This window comes from Theropithecus gelada, chromosome 19 (assembly GCF_003255815.1).
Source record: "Theropithecus gelada isolate Dixy chromosome 19, Tgel_1.0, whole genome shotgun sequence".
Classification (NCBI taxonomy): domain Eukaryota; kingdom Metazoa; phylum Chordata; class Mammalia; order Primates; family Cercopithecidae; genus Theropithecus; species Theropithecus gelada.
In genome coordinates this window covers 27,227,223-27,253,904 of record NC_037687.1, presented here as the reverse complement: position 1 = coordinate 27,253,904, position 26,682 = coordinate 27,227,223, and the positions used below count along the sequence as shown (strand labels likewise).

The 26,682-nt window shown below is 51.6% G+C and overlaps 1 protein-coding gene across 3 annotated transcripts in view; it reads right to left on the bottom strand.

The window, feature by feature from the left end:
* MYH14 (myosin heavy chain 14) overlaps nucleotides 1-16,470 on the bottom strand; it is a 104,582-nt gene extending 88,112 nt beyond the window's left edge. For all 3 annotated transcript variants that reach the window (XM_025367122.1, XM_025367123.1, XM_025367124.1), the window contains exons 1-2: nucleotides 16,433-16,470; nucleotides 8,731-9,138 (exon numbers count right to left, since the gene is read on the bottom strand). In XM_025367122.1, coding sequence (XP_025222907.1) covers nucleotides 8,731-9,135 — 405 coding nt within the window. In that variant the 5' untranslated portion in view covers nucleotides 9,136-9,138; nucleotides 16,433-16,470. The remainder of the gene's footprint in view (nucleotides 1-8,730; nucleotides 9,139-16,432) is intronic.
* Nucleotides 16,471-26,682: the final 10,212 nt, after the last annotated feature.

Genomic DNA, 26,682 nt, shown 5'->3' with positions numbered 1-26,682 from the left:
AGAGGGGAGAGGGTCTCAGATCCCTGCCCACAGCCTGGAAGGCGTCATGGGGCCACTGAACAGGTCGTGCATTGCACAAGGGCATCTGCACATGGTATGTTTACACCATAACAATATAGACTCGAATGTTTTTTATGAGCATTTTCAGGCTGATGGTAGCAAAGAATCTTTCCAAATTGCACAAAGGCACTGTCTGGGTGAGGATTTACCCTGAGAGAACAAGGCCTTTGCAGCCAGCCAGACTTGGGTCACAGCCTGTGGTTGCCTGGACTCACCCACAGGAAATGACCGTGTGCGAGGTGACCGGTTGAGGCACTCTTTGTAGCAGCAAAAGACTGGAAATCACCTGAATGCACCTTCATATGATGGATTCCTAGAAGGCTCTTGTGTATAGACACGGGACTATCTTCAAATCAATATCGAGTAAAAGGAGGTGAGTTGAGAACTGTGTGAGGAGCTACAATTTGCATTAGAAAGGTTGGAAGAGGAATCTTTTTTTTTTTTTTTTTTTTTTTTTTTTTTTTTTTTTTTTTTTTTTTGAGACGGAGTCTCGCTCTGTCGCCCAGGCTGGAGTGCAGTGGCTGGATCTCAGCTCACTGCAAGCTCCGCCTCCCGGGTTCACGCCATTCTCCGGCCTCAGCCTCCCGAGTAGCTGGGACTACAGGCGCCCGCCACCTCGCCCGGCTAGTTTTTTGTATTTCTTAGTAGAGACGGGGTTTCACTGTGTTAGCCAGGATGGTCTCGATCTCCTGACCTCGTGATCCACCCGTCTCGGCCTCCCAAAGTGCTGGGATTACAGGCTTGAGCCACCGCGCCCGGCCTCTTTTTTTTTTTTTTTTTAAGACGGAGTCTCGCTCTGTCGCCCGGGCTGGAGTGCAGTGGCGCGATCTAGGCTCACCGCAAGCTCTGCCTCCTGGGTTCACACCATTCTCCCGCCTCAGCCTCCCAAGTAGCTGGGACTACAGGCACCTGCCACCACGCCCGGCTAATTTTGTGTATTTTTAGTAGAGACGGGGTTTCATTGTGTTAGCCAAGATGGTCTCAAGCTCCTGACCTCATGATCCATCTGCCTCGGCTTTGCAAAGTGTTGGGATTACAGGCGTGAGCCACTGTGCCCGGTAGGAATCTTTTTATATATTCACTTGAATATGTATGGAATATCTCTGGAAGGGTGCTTGTGGTATCTGCAATAACCGAAATGCAACAGGAACATACCTGCAGTTTCTAGTGATAATAGACACATAACAGTTCTGCTGAAATGACCGTGCCTAGTCTTTTTCTTTTTTTTCTCTTTGAGACAGGGTCTCACTCTGTTACCCAGGCTGGAGTGCAGTGGTACAATCATGGCTCACTGCAGCCTCCACCTCCTAGACTCAAGCAATCCTCCCACCTCAGCCTCGAGAGTAGCTGGGATCACAAGTGTGTGTCGATCTACTAGGTTGATTTTTCGTATTTTTAGTAGAGATGGGGTCTCACTACGTTGTCCAGGCTGCTCTTGAACTCCTGGGCTCAACTAATTCTGCCACCACAGCCTCCCCACTTGCTGGGATTACAGGCTTGGGCTGCCGCACCCGGTGTATTTTTTTTTGTAGACACGGGGTCTCTCTATGTTGCCCAGGCTGGTCTCAAACTCCTGACCTCAAGTGATCTGCCCACCTCGGCCTCCCGAAGTGCTGGGATTAGAGGTGTGAGCCTCCACACCCAGCCTCAGGACTCTGTAACAGTTTAAGAACAAGTCCAGCTCACAGGGGTAATCATGTAGGCAACAGGGGTTCAACACTCACAGAAGCAGTTAGATATAACTAGAGAGCTAGTTAGCCACTTAGCTAAACCAGCCAGAGAGCTGACTAGCCAAGCTCTCTAAAGTTAGCTAGCTAAACTAGCCAGAGAATTAGCTGCTTAGTGGCTTAGCTAGTTAGCTACTTTGGACTTTGAAGCCATCTGGGATTCAAATTAAGATGTGTTTTCCAGCTGTGTGTGACAAAGTAGGGTAACCTACTCTACTAGCTACCCAGCTAGCTGCTTTCTAAGCTGGTTAGCAGCAGGACTATCTTTTTCTTTTGTTTTTTAGAAACAGGATCTCACTTTGTCACCTAGGCTGGAGTGTGGTGGCATGAACACAGCTCACTGCAGCCTCCACCTCTTGGGCTCAAACAATCCTCCTGCCTCAGCCTCCCCAGCAGATGGGAGCACAGGTAGGCACCACCACGCCTGGCCAATTTTGTCAATTTTTACTTTTCGTGGAGATCAGATCTCACTACGTTGCCCAGGCTGGTCTTGAACCGCTGGGCTCAAGCGATCCTCCCACCCCGGCATGACTGGGGTTACAGGTGTGGGCCACTATGCCCGGCCAGCAGGACTGTTTTAAGCTCCCAGGGAGCTTGGGCTTCTCAGGCAGAGTAGGGTGTGGCCACCATAGGCTGCCTGATCCCAGGTGCCAACCTTCTAAGTGGGAGGGTGGGTGGCCTGGGTGGCCGGCCAGGAGCGGAACAACCGGTTTGCTGGGTGTCTGCCCTCCCCGCCTGAAAGGGCTGCTCCGGGAGCTCCCCAGCTCTCAGAGGGTGGGGCGGCCGGACCACATTCCCTGGGAGGGTATCTCATGGCTGCCGGCGCCCTGGCCCCCACTCCTGGCTGGCGGAGGAACCCACTCCCCACACCACCCTCCCACCCCAGCCCCTCCTGTCAGCCACACCTTGTTTCCAGGGCGACACCCTAGGAACGGAAACCTGAGCTGGTCAACAAGGCTGGGGGGGGGAAGAACAGAGGCTGGTGCACCCCCACGGGGTCGAGACAGCTGGGGAAGTCCGCCTGGAAGGGTCAGGAATGGCTGCTCCAGCCCTTGGAGCTCTGAAGACAAACCTGCCCCCGCTGCCCTCAGCCCGGTGACTTTCCCCATAGTCTCAGTTTCCTCCTTGGGAAACCGAGGGCGACACTCCCCACCCCATTACAAAGGCTGTAGGGATTAGGGGAGATCATGGATAAAAAACAGCCAGGCTGAGGCGGCGCCCATGCGTCCCACACCAGATATGGGTCTTGAGACTCTTACGTTACCCATCGTACCTGGGAGCCCTGGGCTCACTCAGACTTTTTTGGCGGGGGCGGGCAGGACAGAGTCTGGCTCTGTCACCCAGGCTGGAGTGCAGTGGCGCGATCCTGGCTCACTGCAGCCTCAAACTCTCAGGCTCATTGTTCAGACTTTGAAGCCATCTAGGGTTCAAATTCAGATGCAGCACTTTTGAGCTGTGTGTGACTTTGCATGAAGGCTGTGTCCTCTCTAAACCTCAGTTTCCAGCCCTGGAAAATGCGGCTTTTAACCCACCACCTAGAAGTGTTCTGAGAGTGAAATCACATCATGCATCTTTCATGTTTCTCAGAGCAGGGTGTTCTACAAAGGGGTTCTCTGCCTGCCCCAAGGGTCCCAGGAAAGGGACTGAGACTCTTAGCAACTCCAAGCCAAACAGCATATTAGTGGCAGAAACTGGGTTTCTGGAGTCCTGGACATCCCACTTTTCGCTGGGCAACACCACCTTCCCCACCATCGGTTGGTCAGTCAACAAACATGTATTAAGTGCAGGTCTTAAACAGGGCAGAGTTTGAATCACACCTCTAACATTTTTGGGCCAGGTGGCTCGAACCTCTCAGGGTCTCACTGTCTTTAGCAAATGGGGACAGAAATAGTGCTTCCTGCATAAGGTGCCTGGGAGTCATCCACAAGTTCATGTGGCATACAGAGGGTTTAATGTGAACCCCAGCTGGGTGCAGCGGTGGCTCAAGCCTGTAAATCCAGCACTTTGAGAGGCCCAGGCAAGAGGATCACTTGAGTCCAGGAGTTTGAGACTAGCCTGGGTAACATTGTGAAACACAGTCTCAACAATAAATTAAAAAATCAGCCAGGCGTGGTGATATGTGCCTGTAGTCCCAGCTACTTAGGAGGCTGAGGCAGGAGGATCACTTGAGCCCAGGAGGTTGAGCTGCAGTGAGCTGTAAGCATGCCACTGCACTCCAGCCTGTGTGACAGAGCAAGGCTATGTCTAAAACAAACAAACAAACAAACAAATAAAACAAAAAAAAGAACATGGACCTTGAAACACTGCATGCTCAATATTTTAGCCACTATCAGCTTCTGTTGGGCCAATGGCTTCCCCTCTCCAAGCTGTGGGAAAAAGAGGGTGATAATCCCTACCTCACAACCTGACGTGGATGGGGAGGGGGTCAACAAGATCACATTGGAAAGAAACTTAGAACAGCACCCAGCAGAGAAAGCAGGTACTCACTAAGGGCTAATGATCTTTATTAAGGCCCCATTTGCTTCCCATCTGGAATTCTAGAATCTTCTCTCTTACATTCATTTCTTAGGCCCCAAAAGTCTGGCTCCCTGGCCACCACCTTAGCTCAGGCCCTACCACTTTTTCTACTGAACTTTCTGAATAATCTTCCTAGTGCAATGGCTACGACCTGGGGTCTGCAGTTACAATGATCTGGGTTCAAATTCTAGCTTAGCTGGTTCCTAGTTATGGGGCTTATGTTCAAATCCTACCCCGCAATCTGAGGCTCAGTTTCCCCACCTGCAGAGTGGGGATGACAGCAGATACCTTACAAGGTTGCTGGGAGCACTCCGAGTATTTATTAAAAGGCAAAGAGTGGCCGGGTGCGGTGGCTCACCCCTGTAATCCCAGCAGTTTGAGAGGCCGAGTTGGGCAGATCACTTGAGCTCAGGGGTTCGAGACCAGCCTGGCGAACACGGTGAAACCCCATCTCTATTAAAAACACAAAAATTGGCCGGGCGCGGTGGCTCAAGCCTGTAATCCCAGCACTTTGGGAGGCCGAGGCGGGTGGATCACAAGGTCAGGAGATCGAGACCATCCTGGCTAACATGGTGAAACCCCGTCTCTACTAAAAATATAAAAAACTAGCCGGGCGTGGTGGCGGGCGCCTGTAGTCCCAGCTACTCGGAGGCTGAGGCGGGAGAATAGCGTGAACCCGGGAGGAAGAGCTTGCAGTGAGCCGAGATCGCGCCACTGCATTCCAGCCTGGGCCACACAGCAAGACTCCGTCTCAAAAAAAAAAAAGAAAACAAAAATTAGCTGGGCATGGTGGTAGACGCCTGTAGTCCCAGCTACTCAGGAGGTTGAGGCAGGAGAGTTGCTTGAACCCAGGAGGTGAAGGCTGCAGTAAGCCAAGATCATGTTGCTGCACTGCAGCCTGGGCAATAGAGTGAGACCCTGTCTCAAAAAAATATATATATATATAAATGAATAAAAGGCAACCAGTGGATCCATGTTTTGCATGTCATCCTGATCTCTGTGGCCTTGGGTGAGATGTGGGGGGCGTGGCTCAGGCAGAGGCTTTTCCAGAGGCCTCTTTTCCAGGACTAGTAAAGGCGTTTGAGGATTTGGAAAGGGCCGGTGCAGACTGGAGAAGACACCAACCCCATGCAGGGTCGGATAGCCCTCGATTCAAATTCCACACCTGCCACCAAAAGCTGAGGGACCCTGAGCCAGCCACTGCTTATCTCAGAGCCTCGATCTCCAAGCAGGAGTGAGGCTTCATAAAAATATTCTCATCTTCCACTTTGTGACCCTCAAAGGGGTGGATGTTGGAGCAAAGCTGTGAGACCCCACCAGTCTAAACTGGAGTTTGGAGCATGACTCTGGAACCAGCTGCCTGGGTTCAAATCCTGGCGTGATTCCTTCATGGCTATGGGTCACTTAACATTCCTGAACATCAGGTGATATCAGCAGTCCCTGGCCCAGAGAGAAGCTGATAACTCAAACGCCGCACTTAGAACAGTGCTTGGCACATCACGAGTGCTCGATTAAATATTTGCTAGCCTCCTCTTATTATTTTTCATTATGACTGTCCACATTCCTTGTCAATCTCTCTAATCCTGTTTGCTCTTTTGTTAAATGAAATTAATAACCCCTTGGCTGCCCATTAGTACCTCCTTGGAAGCTTATTAAAAATACCATTGCTGGCCAGGCGTGGTGGCTCAAGCCTGTAATCCCAGCACTTTGGGAGGCCGAGACGGGTGGATCACAAGGTCAGGAGATCGAGACCATCCTGGCTAACCCGGTGAAACCCCGTCTCTACTAAAAAAATACAAAAAAAACTAGCCGGGCGAGGTGGCGGGCGCCTGTAGTGCCAGCTACTCGGGAGGCTGAGGCAGGAAAATGGCATAAACCCGGGAGGCGGAGCTTGCAGTGAGCTGAGATCCGGCCACTGAACTCCAGCCCGGGCGACAGAGCAAGACTCCATCTCAAAAAAAAAAAAAAAAAAAAAAAAAATACCATTGCTCATGTCACAGCCCCAGAGAGCTTGATTTAAAGTTCTGGGGTAGCCGGGCGCGGTGGCTCAAGCCTGTAATCCCAGCACTTTGGGAGGCCGAGACGGGCGGATCACGAGGTCGGGAGATCGAGACCATCCTGGCTAACACGGTGAAACCCGGTCTCTACTAAAAAAAATACAAAAAACTAGCCGGGCGAGGTGGCGGGCGCCTGTAGTCCCAGCTCCTCGGGAGGCTGAGGCAGGAGAATGGCGTGAACCCAGGAGGCAGAGCTTGCAGTGAGCTGAGATCCGGCCACTGCACTCCAGCCTGGGCGACAGAGCAAGACTCCGTCTCAAAAAAAAAAAAAAAAAAAAAAAAGGTTCTGGGGTGGGGCTCAGGCACTGGTATTTTCTAAGAATTCCCCAAATGACTCTACCATGCAGGTGGGGTTAAGAACCACCGCCCTACCCCATCTGTTTGCTCTAAAGAGTTTTAAAAATGCAATGAACATCCAACGCTTAGCACAGATGTGGGAAGACTACCATAGTCAACCTAGCTATCATCAATCCCTTCTCAATGGGTTTTTGTACTGTTTTGTTTTGTTTGAGACAGGGTCTTGATCTGTTACCCAGGCTGGAGTACAGTGGCACTATCACAGCTTACTGCAGCCTCAACCTGCAGGGCTCAGGTGATTCTCCCACCTCAGCCTCCCAAGTAGCTGGGACTACAAGAGTGTGCCACCATGCCCAGCTAATTTTTTTTGTTTTTATTTTGCAGGGATGGCCATGCCCAGGATGGTCTCGAACTCCTGGGCTCAAGCAACCCACCCACCTCAGCCTCTCAAAGTGCTGGGATTACAGGTATGAACCACCATTCCCAGCCCCATCTCAATCTTTTTTTTTTTTTTTTTTTTTTTTTTTTTGAGACGGAGTCTCGCTCTGTCACCCAGGCTGGAGTGCAGTGGCCGGATCTCAGCTCACTGCAAGCTCTGCCTCCCAGGTTCACGCCATTCTCCTGCCTCAGCCTCCCGAGGAGCTGGGACTACAGGCGCCCGCCACCTCGCCCGGCTAGTTTTTTGTATTTTTTTAGTAGAGACGGGGTTTCACCGGGTTCGCCAGGATGGTCTCGATCTCCTGACCTTGTGATCCGCCCGTCTCGGCCTCCCAAAGTGCTGGGATTACAGGCTTGAGCCACCGCGCCCGGCCCCATCTCAATCTTAAGAGGCACCACAGCAAAGTGAGAATGCCTGGGACCACCTGAATCTGCCAGGTCTAATTGTGTGACCTTAGCCTCTCTGTGCCTCAGTTTTCTTACCTGTAAAATGAGGATCAGATGCTTTCTAATTCCAAAAATGTAGAGGCAATGTATTTTAGAAAGCTTGGAAGAAGGCTTGGTAAATGTTTAATAAATGTTCATTTTTATTGTTATTAACTCTCTCTGGGCCTGATTTGCCTCTTATGTAAAATGGGAATAATAATAGACTCTACCTTTCCTATGATGAGATTGAATGAATTAAAAGATAGGCATTTAGCACAGAGCCTAGCATATACTTTTTTGCTTTTTGTCTGTTTTTGAGATGGGGTCTTATGCTGTCACCCAGGCTGGAGTGCAGTGGTACCATCACAGCTCACTGCAGCCTTGGCCTCCGGGGCTCAAGTGATCCTCCTGCCTCAGCCTCCCTGGAAGCTGGGACTAAAGGCATGGGCCACCACCACACCTGGCTAATTTATCTTTTTTTAAGAGACAGTGTTTCAAGGCCAGGCACGGTGGCTCAAGCCTGTAATCCCAGCACTTTGGGAGGCCGAGACGGGTGGATCACGAGGTCAGGAGATCGAGACCATCCTGGCTAACATGGTAAAACCCCGTCTCTACTAAAAATACAAAAAACTAGCCGGGTGAGGTGGCAGGCGCCTGTAGTCCCAGCTACTCGGGAGGCTGAGGCAGGGGAATGGCATAAACCTGGGAGACAGAGCTTGCAGTGAGCTGAGATCCGGCCACTGTACTCCAGCCTGGGTGACAGAGTGAGACTCTGTCTCAAAAAAAAAAAAAAAAAAAAAAAAAAAGAGACGGGGTTTCGTTTTGTTGCCCAGGCTGCTCTTGAACCTCAAGCAACATATTTCTATACTCAGTGATTCACATTAATGATTGTCACAGATCTGTTTCTGTTCCTTAAAACTCGGGATGAGTTATATCTGAGAAATTGGAACGTTTTATACTTTAGGAAAATAATACAGTTTATCTACCATATATATCATGCGATGTCCCCAGTAGGTTCTGAGGCTGTCCTAGGAATCCAACAATTAATTCATAATTTGGCAACCAAGTAAGTGTAGGAATAGTCACGGGACATGGGATACAGATGATACACAGCCTCGAGTTAATGCAGGTTGGGGTGTGGACCCGGCTCCCCACCCGGCAGCAACCCCGCCGCCCCGTCCCCCGCCGCCCAGCAGGCGGCCACTCACGTAGATGAGGCCCGAGTAGTACCGCTCCCGGAGGTTGTGCAGGACCGAGGCCTCGTTGAGGCAGGTCAGCTCGGCCATGTCCTCGGCCTTGCTGAACTTGGGCGGGTTCATGCGCTGAATCTGGTCCCGCGGCAGCCGCAGCCGCCTCCCGCTCTCCGCCAGCTCCACCTCCGCCTCCTCCTCACCTTCGTCCCGCAGCGCCGCGGCTTCGAACCCGTGAAGCTCCGAAGGCACCCACACGAGACGCCGGGCCGTCCACTCCACCTGCGGGGAGGTGCCCGAGCCAGGCCCGCCACCTGCGCTGGGCCCGCGGGGCGTGAACAGGAATGGCTGGGCAGCCTCGGGCACTGGGCCTGGCCTGGGGGGCGCCTTCCGCCCAGGCACCGACATGGTCACAGCTGCCATGGTCTGCAGGGGGCAGAGAAAGAGGGTGGAGGTCAGATGAGGCTCCATCCCCAGTGCCTCCCTTCCCTACCCCAAATTCCCCAGGCAGCCCCTCTGCCTTCCTTTATCAGATCTCTTGCCACCCTTCTGGGTTAACAGACCTGGCTTACTCATTTCATTCATTCACCTCTCTACCCACTCATTCATTCTTTAATAAGCTGGGCTGTGAACCAGGCCCTGAGGGTCAGTTCTCTTTTTTATGAGGCAGAGTCTTGCTTATTGACCAGGCTGGAGTACAATGGCGCGATCTCAGCTCACTGCAACCTCGGCATCCAGGGTTCAAGTGATTCTCCTGCCTCAGCCTCCTGAGTAGCTGGGATTACAGGCGCCTGCCACCACGCCCGGCTAATTTTTGTATTTTTAGTAGAGACGGGGTTTCACCATCTCTACTGGTGGCCAGGCTGGTCTTGAACTCCTGACCTCAGGTGATCTGCCCGCCTCGGCCTCCCAAAGTGCTGGGATTATGGGCATGAGCCACCATACCCAGTCCCGGCTAATTATTTTCAATTTTTGTAGAAATGAGGGTCTCATTATGTTGTCCAGGCAGGTCTTGAACTCCTGACCTCAAGTGATCTACCCTCTTCACTCTCCCAAAGTGCTGGGATTATAGGCGTGAGCCACCATGCCCGGCCAAGCTCAGTTCTGGGCATTGACAATGGAGCACTGGACAAGCTGGAAGAAGACGGCTGCCTCCAAAAGTTTACTTTCTAGCCCTGGGCTGTCCAGTGCGGGAGCCACCACCACCTGTGCCTACTGGGCACTAGAAATGTGGCCTGTGTCACTGAGGAAACACATTTTCAATTTCATTCATTTAAATTAAATCTATGTCATTTTATTTTGAGATGGAGTCTCACTCTGTTGCTCAGGCTGGAGTGCAGTGGTGCAATCATGGCTCACCACATCCTCAACTTCCCGGCCTCAGGTGATTCATGTCTGAAATTTATTAATTAAAAAATAGGCCGGGCGCGGTGGCTCAAGCCTGTAATCCCAGCACTTTGGGAGGCCGAGATGGGCGGATCACGAGGTCAGGAGATCGAGACCATCCTGGCGAACACAGTGAAACCCCGTCTCTACTAAGAAATACAAAAAATAGCCGGGCGAGATGGCGGGCGCCTGTAGTCCCAGCTACTCGGGAGGCTGAGGCCGGAGAATGGCGTGAACCCGGGAGGCGGAGCTTGCAGTGAGCTGAGATCCGGCCACTGCACTCCAGCCTGGGCTACAGAGCGAGACTCCGTCTCAAAAAAAATAAATAAATAAAATAAATAAATAAATAAATAAATAAATAAATAAATAAATATGGCCGGGCGCGGTGGCTCATGCCTGTAATCCCAGCATTTTGGGAGGCCAAGGCGGGCAGATCACGAGGTCAGGAGATCGAAACCATCCTGGCTAACACAGTGAAACCCCGTCTCTACTAAAAACACAAAAAATTAGTCAGGTGTGGTGGCGGGTGCCTGTAGTCCCAGCTACTCAGGAGGCTGAGGCAGGAGAATGGTGTGAACCCAGGAGGCGGAGCTTGCAGTGAGCCGAGATGGCGCCACCGCACTCCAGCCTGGGTGACAGAGCGAGACTCTGTCTCAAAATATAAATAAATAAATAAATAAATAAATAAATGTATTAACAGGCATGCCACCATGCCTACTAATTTTTAAATTTATTTTGTAGAGACAAGGTTGTCTTTGTTGCGCAGGATGGTCTCAAACTCCTGGGCTCAAATGATCCTCCTGCCTTGGCTCCCCAAAGTCCTGGGATTACAGGTGTGAGCCACCGAGCCCCATCTTAAAATTTAAATATAAATAGCCCCATCTGGTGTTCTAAGTGTAAGACACACAGCAGATTTTCTTTTTTTTTCTTTTTTTTTTTTTTTTTTTTTTTTTTTTTTTTTTTTGAGACGGAGTCTCGCTCTGTCGCCCAGGCTGGAGTGCAGTGGCCGGATCTCAGCTCACTGCAAGCTCCGCCTCCCGGGTTCACGCCATTCTCCTGCCTCAGCCTCCCGAGTAGCTGGGACTACAGGCGCCCGCCACATCGCCCGGCTAGTTTTTGTATTTTTTTTTTTGTAGAGACGGGGTTTCACCGTGTTAGCCAGGATGGTCTCGATCTCCTGACCTCGTGATCCGCCCGTCTCGGCCTCCCAAAGTGCTGGGATTACAGGCTTGAGCCACCGCGCCCGGCCAAGATTTTCAAGACTTAGTACAACAAAAAGATAGCTCGCTGAGATTTTAAATATTTAATGACATGTTGAAATAATATTTTCAATCTACTGGGTTAAATAAAATATATCATTAAATTAATGTTACCCGTTCCTTTTTTACTTTTATCATTAAATGTGACTACCAGAAAATGTTACATTACACGTCTGGCCTGTATTATACTGCTATTGGACATAGCTGCTCTAATCCCAGGAGACAGATAAAAAGATTAAAAATGTAAATTAGATAGTATGGTTTTTGTTTTTTAAAAATTCTCTCTTTTTTTGTTTTTTTACAAAAACCAAATATAGTATGTTTGGTGGTTTTTTGGGGATTCTTTGTTTGTTTTCGTTTTTTTGAGACAGAGTCTCGCTCTGTCGCCCAGGCTAGAGTGCAGTGCCTTGATCTTGGCTCAGTGCAACCTCCGCCTCCCAGGTTCAAGCGATTCTCCTGCCTCAACCTCCCAAGTAGCTGGGATTACAGGTGCATGCCACTACGCCTGGCTAATTTTTGTATTTTTAGTAGAGATGGGGCTTCACCATGTTGGCCAGGCTGGTCTCGAACTCCCAACCTCAGGTGATCCGCCCGCCTGGGCCTCCCAAATTGCTGGGATTACAGGCATGAGCCACCGTGCCCAGTCATATAGTATGTTAAATGGTAAATAAATGCCAAGTAAATAAATGCCAAGGGGAGGAATAAACCAGAGAACAGGGGATGTTAGGGTTGAGAATGTTGAAGTTTTCATTAGGGTGGCCAGGGAGGGCCTGTCTGGCGTGACATTTAAATTAAGACTCAAGGGAGATGACAGGAGTGAGCTAAGGGGTTGTTGGGAGAAAAAAAATCATTCCAGACAGCAGTGGAAAGGTCCTGGGGCCAGCAGTGCAAAGGCCCTGGGGCTGCAATGCACCTGTGTGGCTATGGCACTGGGAGGTGGGCAGCGTGGCTAGAGCCAAATGATCGAGGGGCAGAGGGTGGGAGGGAATATAAAAGAGGGGACAAAAGGTACGACTTTGCTTTTACTCTAAGATGTGAGCCCAGGGAGGGAATTGACCTGATTTTTTGTCATTCAGATTCCCTGATCACCTCTGGTCACGCCTACCTCATGCCTGCCGAATAGACTCGAATCTCACTGCTTCAGTGAACAATTCCTTCCTTCTGTGGAACCTGGCTCCTTCTCCATAAAATGGGGAAACTGGCCCCATTCATTCAACTCTCTGAGGACTTTCAAGTACAAGACTCTGCCCTGAGTGGGTCTGAGGACCCAGAGAAGAGTCGGCTGGGAGCCCTGCCTGGGGGAGCTCCTGGCTTAGGGGTAGATCCAGCTCCAGCTATCACGGAGGCAACCAGGTGCTGGGGGAACTAGAAAGTGCTGGGTCCCTCCCGCCATCCAGGGGGTCATGGACAGTAGTGGCAATTCCAAGGTGGTCCAAGCACCAGGCAGGAAAAATATTCTCCCTATCCTGCTAAAGAAATCTGCCCCTACTCTCTCTCTCTCTCTCTCTTTTTTTTTTTTTTTTTTTCTTAGAGACAGGTCTCACTCTATTGCCCAGGCCGGAGTTGGAGTGCAGTGGCACAATCATAGCTCACTGCAGGCTCAACTCCTATGCTCAAGTGATCCTCCCACTTCAGCCTCTTGAGTAGCTGGGACCACACGCGCGCAAAACCAGGCCCAGCATTTTTTTTTTTTTCTTTTTTTTTCTGGTAGAGACAGGGTCTCACTATGTTACCCAGGCTGATCTCTAATTCCTGGGCTCAAGTGATCCTCCTGCCTTGGCCTCCACAGTGTTGGGATTACAGGCATGAGCCACCACACCCGGCCCCTACTCTCATCCACTGCCTCAAATGTCCCCATCACTGCCCCAGCACATCAATCACAGAAACAGTAGATTTCTGTCTCCCCAACAGCAGGACTTCATCTCTGCCCAGCAGACCTATATTCACCTGCCGTCCCCACCTGGCTCCCACATACCCCTGGAAAAGTCCTTCTAAACGCCCAGCTGCCCTGGAGGCATTCCTGGATCTGGTCCCAACAGACTCCTGCCTTTCCCTCAAGCCTCTCCCACGGGAATCTCAGGTCCGCTCAGAGGACCCACTTCCTCCCAGACCCTCTCCTCTTATCCCTGAGCCCAGCAGCTCCAGCTTCCAGTGACTCTTGGCCCTGAGGCGCTCAGGCCTCAAACGCTGGACCCCTGCACTCTGAATGCAGCAGGGAGTTTCTCCACCCCGTGACCCCCAAATCGTCAAGGCTCACCCCAGGCCTCCAGTGTGACCTGGATACACCAGACCCAAACTCCATCCCTGGCACTTTACCCTCACCCCCACCCACCCCACCCCATCCACTTCCTCTCCAGCCCTGTGGCCTTTGACCAGGAAGGGTTTGGGAGTTTTTGCAATCACCCTATGCCCTATGCCTCTCCTCCCTGGAGCCAAGAGTCCAAGTCCCCAGCCTTTTCCTTCCGGGGGCTGAGGAGTCCAGGCTCCCAGCCTCCTCCTCTCCCAGGACCCAGGAGTCTGAGCCCCCAGCCCCCTCCTCCTATGGATGGGGAAGTGCAGGCCCCCTCACCTCACTGCAGCCGGACTAGAGGTGAGGATGCTGAGTTCTGGAGACGGATCACAGCCCTGATGGGGCGGGCAGGGCCTGCAGGCCTTGGCTCCAAGTGGCCCAGCCTCTCTGGCTGCTCTACCCTTCCTCACCCAGCAGGAACACGCTGCCAGGGCTAATTACTGTCACCTGGGCAGGTGAAAGCACCTGCCCTGGGAGGGGCCAAGACTGCTGGGCTTGAAAAAGAAAAGCAGCCAGGGATCCGCCCTGGGGCAGAGGTTGGGGCCCTTGGCATCCAGCCGTCTGACCCTGGCTTCTAGCGCTGGGATTCCGGAGTCCCAGTACTCAATGCCCTCCTGTCTCAGACCCAGGAGTTCAGGCCCCCAGCCCCTGCTCCTACAGACCCAGGAATCCGGGCTTGCAGCCGCCTCCTCCCCTAAGACCCCAGAACTGCAGTCCTGACCCGAGTCCTTTCCTCCTCCAAGACCCACGAGTTCGGGGTCCTTCCTCAGACCCAGGACAACCGGCCCCCAAGGCCCCTCCTCGGATCCAGGAGTCCGAGGGCCCAGTACCCATTCCCCTGCACCCAAGCGCCTGTGTCACCGCCCCCTCAACTCGCAGATCCTCGGGGCTACCTGGGGGCGCCGACCGGAGCGGGGAGATGGGGAGAGGGCACGGGAATCCCGGTCCTCTTCAGGTGCGGCGACCTCCGCGGTCCAGCGCAGGGCGGGGCCCTGCCGCGTCACGGGGCGGGAGCCCAGCTCTGATGTCACCCAGCACCTGCCCGGCTGGGGACGGGGCGGGTCTGGAGCTTCAGGGCCTCTGACGGGGGCCAGGGGAAGGCGGGGGTTGAGCCTGTTGCCAGGTGGGCGGCGGCGGCGGCGGCGGCGGTGCCAGGGGCTCCTCCCCCTTATGGCGGGCAAAGGTCGAGGGCCCGCAGCGGAGAAGGCTGAGGGTTCCCGGGATTCAAACCCCGCTGGAGCTTCATGGGCCTCAGCTTTCCCTGCTGTGAACTGCGGCCAGTGAAATTAATAAAACGACTTTCAGAAAGTTCCCCAGCCCAGTGCTTCATCATTAATCTCCCTGAGCCTCAGTTTCCCACCTGCGGGAACGGAACAACAAATCCGTAGACGGTAAGAGAACCAAAGAAGAGAACAATGGTATTCTGTCCTGAGCTTCAGGCTCGGGAGTGAAATAAAGACTACATGGTGATAAGAGTACCTACTATGTGTGGGGTATTTTCTCCTCTTAGAACAGCTCTTTGAGATCATAACATGATTTGAGAGAGAGAGAGAGAGAGAGAGAGAGAGAGAGACTGTCTCTGTTGCCCAGCTTGGAATGCAGTGACATGATCATGGCTCACTGCAGCCTTGACTTTCTGGGCTCCAGAGATCCTCCCTGCTCAGCCTCCCGAGTAGCTGCGACGACAGGGGTGCGCCACCACGCCCGGCTAACTCTTTTACTTTTTGTAGAGACGAAGTCTCGCTGTGTTGCCCAAGCTGGTCTCCAACTCCTGGGCTCAAGCGATTCTTTCGCCTCCACCTCCCAAAGTGCTGGGATTACAGGCCTGAGCCACTGCCCCCGGCCTAGAATAATCTCAACAACCGATGGTATAGGGGCGATCAGCATGTCCATTTCTCTGATGCGGAAACTGAGGCAGGAAGGGTCAAAGTAAGGCACTCAAGGCCACACAGTATAAGACGGAGGTCTGGGATTCAAGCCCAGACTGTTTTCTGCCATTCTAAAGGAGGGGGTCTGGGAAGAACTTGTAGCAGGTCCCTAAAGACATCAATTTCTGCGTCCCAGTTGTTGATACTACCAGCCTGCTTCCCCATCTATGCCACAGGGACTGACGCTTTCCTTAGGGGGACTCCTGTGGGATTGAAAAGGTTAAAGGACCCAGCACGCAGTTGGTCTCCGGAGTGTTCTTCTCCACAGGTCCCCCTGCAGTCACCAATTCTGTCCAGTCTCAGCCTCCCCCTCTCTGTATAATGGGTACAATATAACTCACCAGGAGTCAATATGATAAAGAAAGGAAATTATTTAGTGATAGAAAATAAAAGCGTCCAAGTAAATCGATGGTTCTCAAATATGTCCTTCGCCACCCCTCCGCCTCTTCCAGTCACGACCCCTCTTTCTGGCCCCCGATTCTGACACTTGAGAACAGAGACATGTCATGCTGGGGGCGGGGGACTGGAGGCGATGACTCAGGTATTAAAGCGGCCGAGGTTCCAAAGACAGCCTCAGTTTCCCCTTCTGCGGAACAGGCCCGGGGCTGCCAGCTAGGACCCCGACCCGGCCTCGCACACGGCGGCAACTGGAGTTGGGGGAGTGTAGACGTCCCGCCCCCCCACCTCCCTCGCCGCCGTCCCGCTGCGCGCCCAAGGTGAGTGCCCGCGTCACCTCCCCGCCGTCCCCGGCCGCCTGCCCGGGCTCCCGGGCCCCGATCGCAGCCCCCAGGCTCCAGCTTCCCCTGGCCCAGTCCCGTTCTGCCGCCCCCGGAGGGCTGCCAGCCGCGGGCACTCACCGGCTTCCAGGGCCGTCCCGAGGCTTCGGCCTGGGGAGAAAGAGGGGCGGGTCCGCAGGGACAGCCCCGCCCCCACGAACGCAGTAGGGGCCAATCGGCTCCCGCTGCGGCAAGCTACGGCCCCGCCCCTGGGGGACGGGAGCCGCCAATCAAAAAGAGCGGCTGGCGGGCGGGGCCAATCAGAAGTTGTCGAAGGGTGCCAGCCGTGGGAAAAGAACGCGGCCCGAGCGCGGAGCTAAGCGGCGCGGTCGGGGGTGGAAGCCGAGGCCTGACGGGCACGGGGTGCCACCAATAGCGATGCGCGGGGGGCGGCCGGGGGCGGGAGGCCCAAGGGGCCCGGGTGAATGGGCCGCTTTGTGCGCAAGGCATGAATGGGGGCCTTTGTAAGGGCCGGCGTGGGGGGGCAGGCCGAAGGCCGGAATGCCTGGGTCCCCCGGGAGCCGGCGGGCAGGAGAGACAGGAGAGAGAATTCACTTTTGTCGAACGTAGACCATGTACCAGGCACCCTCCCAGGCTCTCACCCACCGGGGAGGTGTGGGCCATGATACCATCAGAATAACAATGATCGTTTATCGAGCACCCGATGTAGACCGGGAGCTGTGCTAAGCGCGTTACCTGCATGATCTCATTTAATCCTTACAACGAAGCCCTTGAAATTGGTGCTATTAAGATTTTCATCTTCTAGATGAGGTAACCCCAAACTTAGAAAGAGGGTGTTAATTGCAGAAAGTCACAGAGCTGGCCGACGGCAGAGCAAGAACTCAGATCCAACCAGAAGTTGTGCTTTTAACCGCCATGCTATGCCCAAACGTGGTAATGATTCCCCATTTACAATTTACAGATGGGAAAACTGAGGCTCAGGAGAGCCAAAAGACTTCCCAAGGTTGGAAGGGGGCCGTGGCTCACACCTGTAATCCCAACACTTTGGGAGGCCAGGGCAGGAGGATCATTTGAGCCCAGGAGGTCAAGACCAGTCTGGGTAACATAGGCCCCATCTCTATTTAAAAGGAAAATAAAGGCCGGGCGCGGTGGCTCAAGCCTGTAATCCCAGCACTTTGGGAGGCCGAGACGGGCGGATCACGAGGTCAGGAGATCGAGACCATCCTGGCTAACACGGTGAAACCCCGTCTCTACTAAAAATTACAAAAAACTAGCCGGGCGAGGTGGCGGGTGCCTGTAGTCCCAGCTACTCGGGAGGCTGAGGCAGGAGAATGGCGTGAACCCGGGAGGCGGAGCTTGCAGTGAGCCGAGATCCGGCCACTGCACTCCAGCCTGGGTGACAGAGCAAGACTCCGTCTCAAAAAAAAAAAAAGAAAAGAAAAAGAAAATAAAAAGAGCCAAGGGCACGAAGGAATGGCTCCACTCAACCCGAGGTGGCCTACCAGCCTGGCTCGGCTGCTCAGCAGCTGTGTGGGCTCAGGCCAGTTGCTGGACTTTTTTGAGATTCCATTTATTTCCGCACTCGTAAAATGGGAGTGATGGACTGTCTGCCTCCACCCTTGCCTTCCCTACAGTCTGCTCTATTCAGATGGGGACTTTCCTCTGTTCAGAGCCTTCCATGGCTCCCATTTCACTCAGTAAGTCTAAGAATTCAACGGCCAACGGGGTCCTGCAGAATGTGGCCCTTTTGCTCTCTCTGATCTCACGCCCAGGCCCTTCCCTTCATACTGCTCCAGCCACACTGGCTCAATTTCTCGAACACTCCTGAAGCCTGGCACTGCCCCCAAGGCCTTTGCATTCTCTGTTAGGTCCACCAGGAATGCTCTTTCCCAGAATTTTCATGACAGCCTCCCTCCCACATCATCTGTTCTGCTCCAATATCACCTCTTCCAAGAGGCCTTTCCTGGCCATCCTATATAAGACAGTTCCGCTCATCACTCTCTCTTGCTTGACCCCATGTTGCTTTTTCTCATAGCACTGGGAGTGTTTGCTAATTTAGCTGTTTATCATCTGTCTCCTCGCTAGAATTTAAGTCCCACGAGGACAAAGATCTTTATTTTGTTCAGTGCCGAATCCTCAGTGCCTGGCACACAGTAGGTGTTTAATAAGTGTTTGTTAAGTAAATAGTAATGACTGCTTGTATTGAGTGGATTAAGTGAATTAGTGCATACAAAGCTCTTAGTACAATCCTGGCACTGGGGGAAAGGCTGAATAAGAAAATACTTGCCGGGCGCGGTGGCTCAAGCCTGTAATCCCAGCACTTTGGGAGGCCGAGACGGGTGGATCACGAGGTCAGGAGATCGAGACCATCCTGGTGAACATGGTGAAACCCCGTCTCTACTAAAAAATACAAAAAACTAGCCGGGCGAGGTGGCGGCGCCTGTAGTCCCAGCTACTCGGGAGGCTGAGGCAGGAGAATGGCGTGAACCCGGGAGGCGGAGCTTGCAGTGAGCTGAGATCCGGCCACTGCAACTCCAGCCCGGGAGACAGAGCGAGACTCCGTCTCAAAAAAAAAAAAAAAAGAAAGAAAATACTGGCCAGGAGCAGTGGCTCACGCCTCTAATCCCAGCACTTTGGAAAGCCGAGGCGGGCAGATCACTTGAAGTCAGGAGTTCAAGAGCAGCCTGGCCAACATGGTGAAACCCCGTCTCTACTAAAAATACAAACAGCATTCAGGCATAGTGGCTCACACCTGTAATCCCAGCTACTCAGGAGGCTGAGGCAGGAGAATCACTGGAACCCGGGAGGCAGAGGTTGCAGTGAGCGGAGATAGCACCACTGCAGTCCAGCCTGGGTGGCAGAGCAAGACTCCATGTCAAAAAAAAAAGAAGAAAGAGAAGAAAAAGAAAATGCTGATTATCATGACTATTGTCATTTATTGTCCTTCAAACAGCATGCAGGAGAGAAACTATATACATACGAAGTCTAGTGTAGGAGAAAGAAGCCAGAGAAAGATGAAAGGAAAAGTTGGGAGATAAGAGATGGGCAGACACAGAGACAAGAGAAGCTAGAGTTGGATGCTGAGGGCAGACACAGATTCAAGCATCCAACTCCCAGTGCATTTGCTCAGCAACAGCAAAGGTGAATCACAGGACAGTCCCTGCAGTCATAGTGTCAAGAGTGCCATGGCTTTGAGATTGCCACAGCCACCTTCCACTTCTTTGCAGGTGGGAAACTACATCCTGGGGAGGAAAGGACCTTTCTGAGAGTACCCGCAGTGATAACACAGCTCATGGTTGTGAGGTCTGATTGTGCACTGGAAACATGACCGTCATTATGTCAGTGCATCCTCATGCCAGCCCTGTGAGGCTGGCATGGGCACTACCCCACTTTATAGGCCAGCAACATGTCCCGGGTCTTCTGACTGCTGCTAGTGGTGGATCTGGGCTCCAACTCCTGTGGATCAGACCCCTGAATCTGTCTTAACCAAGACAGAGCTGAGGGCTCCTGTCACTCTGGCTGGAGTGTTCTCCATGGAAACATCCTACAGTAAAGCTAATGAGTGCTGCTGTGTATGGAGTGCTGACTGTGCTGGACATTATGCCCTTTTATATATTAACTCATTGGATCCTCTCCACAACCCTACGAGGCTGGTGCTTTTGTTATCCCCATTTGATGGATAGAAAACTGAGGTCCAGGCCAGGCGCGGTGGCTCACCCCTGTAATCCCAGCACTTTGAGAGGCTGAGGTGGGAGAATCACCTGAGGCCAGGAGTTTGAGATCAGCCTACCCAACATGGTAAAACCCTATCTCTACCAAAAATACAAACATTAGCCAGGAGTGATAGTGGGCGTCTGTAGTCCCAGCTACTTGGGAGGCTGAGGCAGGAGATTCGCTTGAACTCGGGAGGTAGAGTTTGCAGTAAGCCAAGATTGTGCCATTGCACTCTAGTCTGGGTGACAGAGTGAGACTCTATCTCAAAAAAAAGAAAAAAGACAGAAAAGAAAAAGGAAAAGAAAAGAAAAGAAAACTGAGGTCCAGAGACATGCAAGTCCTGTTCCCAAGGGCGCTAGGAAGGAGTGTGGACTGGGACACAACAGAATTTCAAACAGGGAAGAAGGCACTGGGAACCCACATTTTAACTATACTCTGCCTGGTAAGTGGTGATGTCAACGCTACCCCGGGCTAAATCTACCTGGCAACTTGTGATATCATCATGCCCACCCAGGTTCTAAATTGACTTCGTAATTGGAGATGTCATTAATTCTGCTCAGTCTATGAGTTGATTGATGACATCACTGAGTGATAGTAATGAGCTTTCTTTTGCTGAGGGCATTCTACGAGCTGGACGCCTGTATCAGCACTTTGAAAGTTGCTGGTATTTATTGAGTGCTTACTGTGTTCCAGGCACAGTTCTAAGCCCCTTCTGTGTGTTAAATCCTATAATACTCCTGAAAATGCTAAGTGGTAAGTACTAATGTCAAACTCATTTTACAGATGAGGACGCTGAGGCACAGCTGGCCAAGGTTGCACAGTTTAAAGATGGCAGAGCCTGCATTTGAATCAATGTGGTCTGCACAGTTTAAAGGTGGCACAGTTTAAAGGTGGCGTGGGCTACACAAAGCCAGCAGAGGGAGGCTGAAACCCAGAAAATCAAGTCCAAAGGAGGCACTGCCTCTGAGTTCTCCATCTGTCCTCCATCCAGGCCTGCCAGAGGAGGTCCTCAGGATAAATTCCAAACTCGGGCCGGGTGCAGTGGCTCACACCTGTAATCCCAGCACTTTGGGAGGCTGAGGTGGGCGGATCACGAGGTCAGGAGATCGAGACCATCCTGGCTAACACGGTGAAACTCCGTCTCTACTGAAAATACAAAAAAATTAGCCGGGCGTGGAGGCGGGCGCCTGTAGTCCCAGTTACTCAGGAGGCTGAGGCAAGAGAATGGCGTGAACCCGGGAGGCGGAGCTTGCAGTGAGCCAAGATCACGCCACTGCACTCCAGCCTGGGTGAGAGAGACTCTGTCTCAAAAAAAAAAAAAAAATTCCCAAACTCATTATCTCAGGGATCAAGGCCACCCCAGCAGCCATTCCTCTCTGAACTCCAGACACTGGGATCGTTCACATTAAATTGTGAGTCCCTGGCTGTCCAGGGCTGATCCCTCTGTGGGCCCTGTGGGTATCAGCTGCAGCAGAGAGGGAACCCAGACCATGAGGGTGCATGGGATACCACGACGGGTGTGTGCTGGGGTAAAGGAAAGGGGAATATGGGGGCCTTCTGAGCCGCCAGGGAAGCTGCATTCCCACCAGCTGGCGCAGCCCCCAGACGCGACCTTGTTATGCAGAATCAGAGTAAGGAGCAGCACAGGTGTGGTGGGGAAGCCAGCAAGGAGCTAAGCTGATGAAAATAAAAAACTGTCAGTGCCAAAAGACAGGATGAGAAAAAAAGAAACAGAAGATAAAAAGTTGGAGCTGAAAGGGGAAGAGACAGGAGAACCAAGGACAGGGCAGCTTTGTGGAAGAGAGTTTTGGGGGGAATTTTTTGAGCAAAAATAAATTAGGGAGCAGCTTCCATGCCTGGTGGAGGGAAAGGGGCCTGAGTCTTACTAGAGAAAAAGGAGGAAGAGGGGGTTAAGTTTGGCCGTGAGTCCTGACTGCAATCCTGCCTGGGCATTTTCTTTGTAGCAAAGACTTGAATGGTTCCAGTATTTTATTTTTGGTAGCTGGGCTGTTGTTTTCCTGCATGTGACTCGGAGCTGGAACTGGCTCTGAGACAAGAGCAAGCTGGCAACCCCGTGTGGGTCACAGATGAGTGACAGGTTCAGTTCTGCAACAATTATTTTTTGAGTGCCTACTGTGTGCCAGGCATTGTTCTAGATCAGGGGTCAGCAAACTTCATGTAAAAGGCCAGACAGTAGATAGTGTCAGCTTTGCGGGACAGAAGCCTTGGCTCTAATTGTTCCACGCTGTCCTTGTAGTATGAAAGCAGCCAGAGACAATATGCAAATGATAGGTGAGGTAGTGTTCCAATAAAACTTTATTTATACAGACAGGGAGAATGTGGCCAGTGGGCTATAGTCTGTAGTTTGCAGACTCCTGTTTTTGTTTTTGTTTTTGTTTTTTTGAGATGGGATCTCACTCTGTCACCCAGGCCAGAGTGCAGTGGCACAATCATGGCTCACTACAGCCTCAACCTCCTGGGCTTGAGCGATCCTTCCAACTAAGCCTCCTGAGTAGCTAGGACTATAGGCACTTGCCACCATGCCCAGCTAATCTTTTTTTTTTTTTTTTTTTTTTGAGACAGAGTCTTACTCTTTCCCCCAGACTGGAGTGCAGTGGCGTGATCTCGGCTCACTGCAACCTCCGCCTCCCGGGTACAAGCGATTCTCCTGCCTCAGCCTCCCAAGTAGCTGGGATCACAGGCACGAGCCACTACACCTGGATACTTTTTGTATTTCTAGTAGAGATGGGGTTTCACCATGTTGGCCAGGCTGGTCTTGAACTCCTGACCTTGTGATCCACCCACCCAAGCCTCCCAAAGTACTGGGATTACAGGCGTGAGCCACCATGTCCGGCCCTGGCTAATTTTTTTAAAAAAAGATTTTTTAGAGACAGGGTCTCGCTATGTTGTCCAGGCTGGTCTGGAACTCCTGGACTTAAGCGATCCTCCCACCTTGGCCTCCACAACCGTTGGGATCACAGGCATGAGCCACTGCATCCCACCCAGACACAGAGGAGGCAACAGGTGCAAAGACATGATCCTGGCTCTCACAAAACTCAGATATTAATCTACTCCCTACGTAGCAGGCAGAGGGAACCACTTCCTGCCTAAGTCGGATCCTGTTTCTTCCTGGCTCAGAATCCTCCTCTGGGTCTGGTCACACTCAGAGTGAAAACAGAAAACACCCACATGGCCCTGTTCCATCTGGTCCCCTCTGTCCCCTCTCTGCCCCCACCTCTTGCTCTCTCCTCCTTCCTCATTCCATTCCAGCCACACTGGCTTTCTTAATGTCTCCCAAACACACCAGGTTCACTCCTGCCTCAGGGCCTTTGCATGTGCCATTCTCTCAACTGTAATGCTCTTCTTTTGGATAATCTCTTGGCCCTCTTCTCTCCCACAAGTCTTGCTCAGCTATCACCTCCTTGGTGAGGTCTTCCTTGAGCACCCATTCCCCTGGACCCCTGACACCCTCATTTGGCTCTATGCTTTATTTTACCACAGCACCCTTCTTCCAATCTGCCTTATAATTTATTTATTTAGTGTTTAGGTTTTTTTGTTTGTTTGTTTGTTTTGTTTTTTAAAGTAGAGACAAGGTTTCACCGTGTTAGCCAGGATGGTCTCGATCTCCTGACCTCGTGATCTGCCCGTCTCGGCCTCCCAAAGTGCTGGGATTACAGGCTTGAGCCACCGCGCCCAGCCAATTTATTTATTATCTCTATGTTTATTGTCTGACATCACCACTAGAATGTCAGCTTCATGCAGAAGGGGATTTTTGTCTCTCTTATCCCCTACTGTGTTCCCAGTGTCTATAACAGAGCCTGGCACACAGTGATGATCAAGAAATATTTGTCTCGTCTACCATGCTTATTACTGGGGTGATTAAATAATACATACACCAAATCCCTGTGACATACAGTTTACCTATGTAACAAACCCTCACAGGTACCCCTAAAAGTTAAATTTTAAAAAGAGAGAAACATTCATTGAATAAATGATCACGTTCTCACGGTAGCCACAGACACCGAACAAATAAACATACAATTACAGGGCAAAATTGCAAGTCTGGGTCAGGGCTGTGAAGAAAATAAAAAGGAGGGTAATAGAGGTAAGGTGGCTGGGTATTATTTTAGAAAGAGTTCGGAAAGGCTGTCTGAGGAGGTGTTGCTGGGGAAGGATCATATGACAGCTGATACTGATAAATATATGAATAGATGCATGTGTGACTGATGAGTGGATAAATAAATGGATGAATGAAGGGGCAGATGATCATTTGAATAGATGGACGCATGAATGAATGAATGAATGAATGAATGAATGAATGATATACACAATGAATAAATAAATAAGATGGATGGAAGAATCGATTAATGCATAAGTGCATGAACAGATAAACATACAGATGGACAGAGGGACAGATGGACAGATGGGTGGGTGGATGGATGGATGGATGGATGGATAGATGGATAAATGGATGATGGATGGATGGATAAATGGATGGATGGATGGATGGATAGACGGATGGATAAATGGATGGGTGGATGGATGGATAAGTGGATGGATGCATGGATAAATGGACAGATGGATGGATAAATGGATGGATGGATGGATAAATGGATGGATGGATGGATGGATGGATAAATGGATAGATGGATGGATAAATGGATGGATGGATGGATGGATGGATGGATGGATGGATGGATGGATGGATGGATGATGGATAATGGGTAATGGATAAATGGATGGATGGATGGATGAAGGAATAAATAGTGTTTCATGCCTTTGTGGCTTCGCATATGCTGTGCTTTCTGCCTGTTACTGCCTCTCTCCATCTCCCCATGTCAGGAAACTCCAGGCGAACTTCCCAAGGTTCAAAGTGTGTTATGGGTTCCCTCATCTCACCCTCCTTCCATCCCATGCCCTGCCACGGCTTGCACACACTCTTCACACTGGGTTGGGATGCTCTGTCTCCTGGTACCTTTCCACACTAGCAGCCCTTCCAGGGATCAACCTGCATCTAAGTCATGTCTGTGTCCAGCCTGACCCAGCACAGGGCACATAGGATGATGAGGGCTTGCAGGGATGTGTGCTGTGCATGTAGGTGAGGGATGAAGTGGGTCTCTGAGCCTGAGGGCTGGGGCAGCAGATATCTCTGACACCATCATTGTCTGCGGGGTCAGAGGGCGGTCTGCAGATTTGAGTGGGGATTTGGGGTGTGTTTGGCATCTGGGTGAAGGGTCTGAGAGGAGACAGGTCTGCATCTCTGGCATCTCATTTGGTCCTTGAAATCCCCAGACTCCAAGATCAGGATATTTATTCATTCTGTGTAATCTTGAGCAAGCCCTGTCCCTCTCCAGGCTTTAGTAAATGGGAGAGGGGGGTCAGACTAGCCGTTTCAAAGCTTTTATTCAGTGCTGACCTGCTAGGAGTCCATGACCCACTCTGTTCCTCTCTCTGCTTGCCCTGGTCACCCTGAATTGTATCCCTCTCCGCCTCCCCTACCAGCTTGGAGGCACTAGAGGACAGAGCTCGGGTCTGACCCATCCCTGGGACTAGTAGCTCCACATAGGTCAGAGTCGAACTCATGCTAGGTCCCTGGGATCTCCCCGCACAAGATCTGGAACACTGCATGCCTCAAGGGAGGGTCTTGACTAAGAAAATGCAAGGAAGTATAACTTTTTGTCACCTGGTGAGCTCCTACTCATACTTCAAAACCCAACTCAACATTCCCCCTTTGAGAAAACGTCTCTGACTCCTCATGTTTGACCAAATAATAACAGCTAATACTTTTATGACGCTTGAGCTTACTTATACATACATATTGAATCATTTCACTCACCACAAGCCTCGAGGGTTAGGTCCTATTGTTTCACTCCCTTTTACAAATGGAAAAAAAAGAAAAAACTTCTAACAAATAGAATAAGTCAAATGCAATGGGATGTTGATTCCATGATTAGGTTATAAAACACTATTACTTCTATCACGCTAGCTGACTCTCTCCCTCCTCTCTGGTTTGATAAAGCAAGCTGCCATATTGGAGAGGTTCGTGGGGCAAGGTGATGATGGTCTCTGACCCATCAACAGAATGCTGAGAAACTGAATCCTGCCAATAACCATGAATGAGCATGGAAGCTGATCCTTCCCCAGTCGAGCCTTGAGACCACAGCGCCAGCCAACACTTAAATTTCAGACTTGTGAGGTCCTGAAGAACAGGATCACTACAGCTACTTTTGTTTTATTTGATACAGGGTCTTGCTCTGTTGCCCACGCTAGAGTACAGTGATCCAGTCACAGCTCACTGCAGCCTCAACCTCCTGGGCCCAAGTGATCCTCCTGCCTCATGCTAAGTCCTGGGATCTCCCAGCACAAGATCTGGAACACAGCATGCCTCAAGAGAGGGTCTTGACTAAGAAAATGAAAGGAGCCGGGCGCGGTGGCTCAAGCCTGTAATCCCAGCACTTTGGGAGGCTGAGACGGGCGGATCACAAGGTCAGGAGATCGAGACCATCCTGGCTAACACGGTGAAACCCCGTCTCTACTAAAAAATACAAAAAACTAGCCGGGCGAGGTGGCGGGCGCCTGTGGTCCCAGCTACTCGGGAGGCTGAGGCAGGAGAATGGCGTGAACCCGGGAGGCGGAGCTTGCAGTGAGCTGAGATC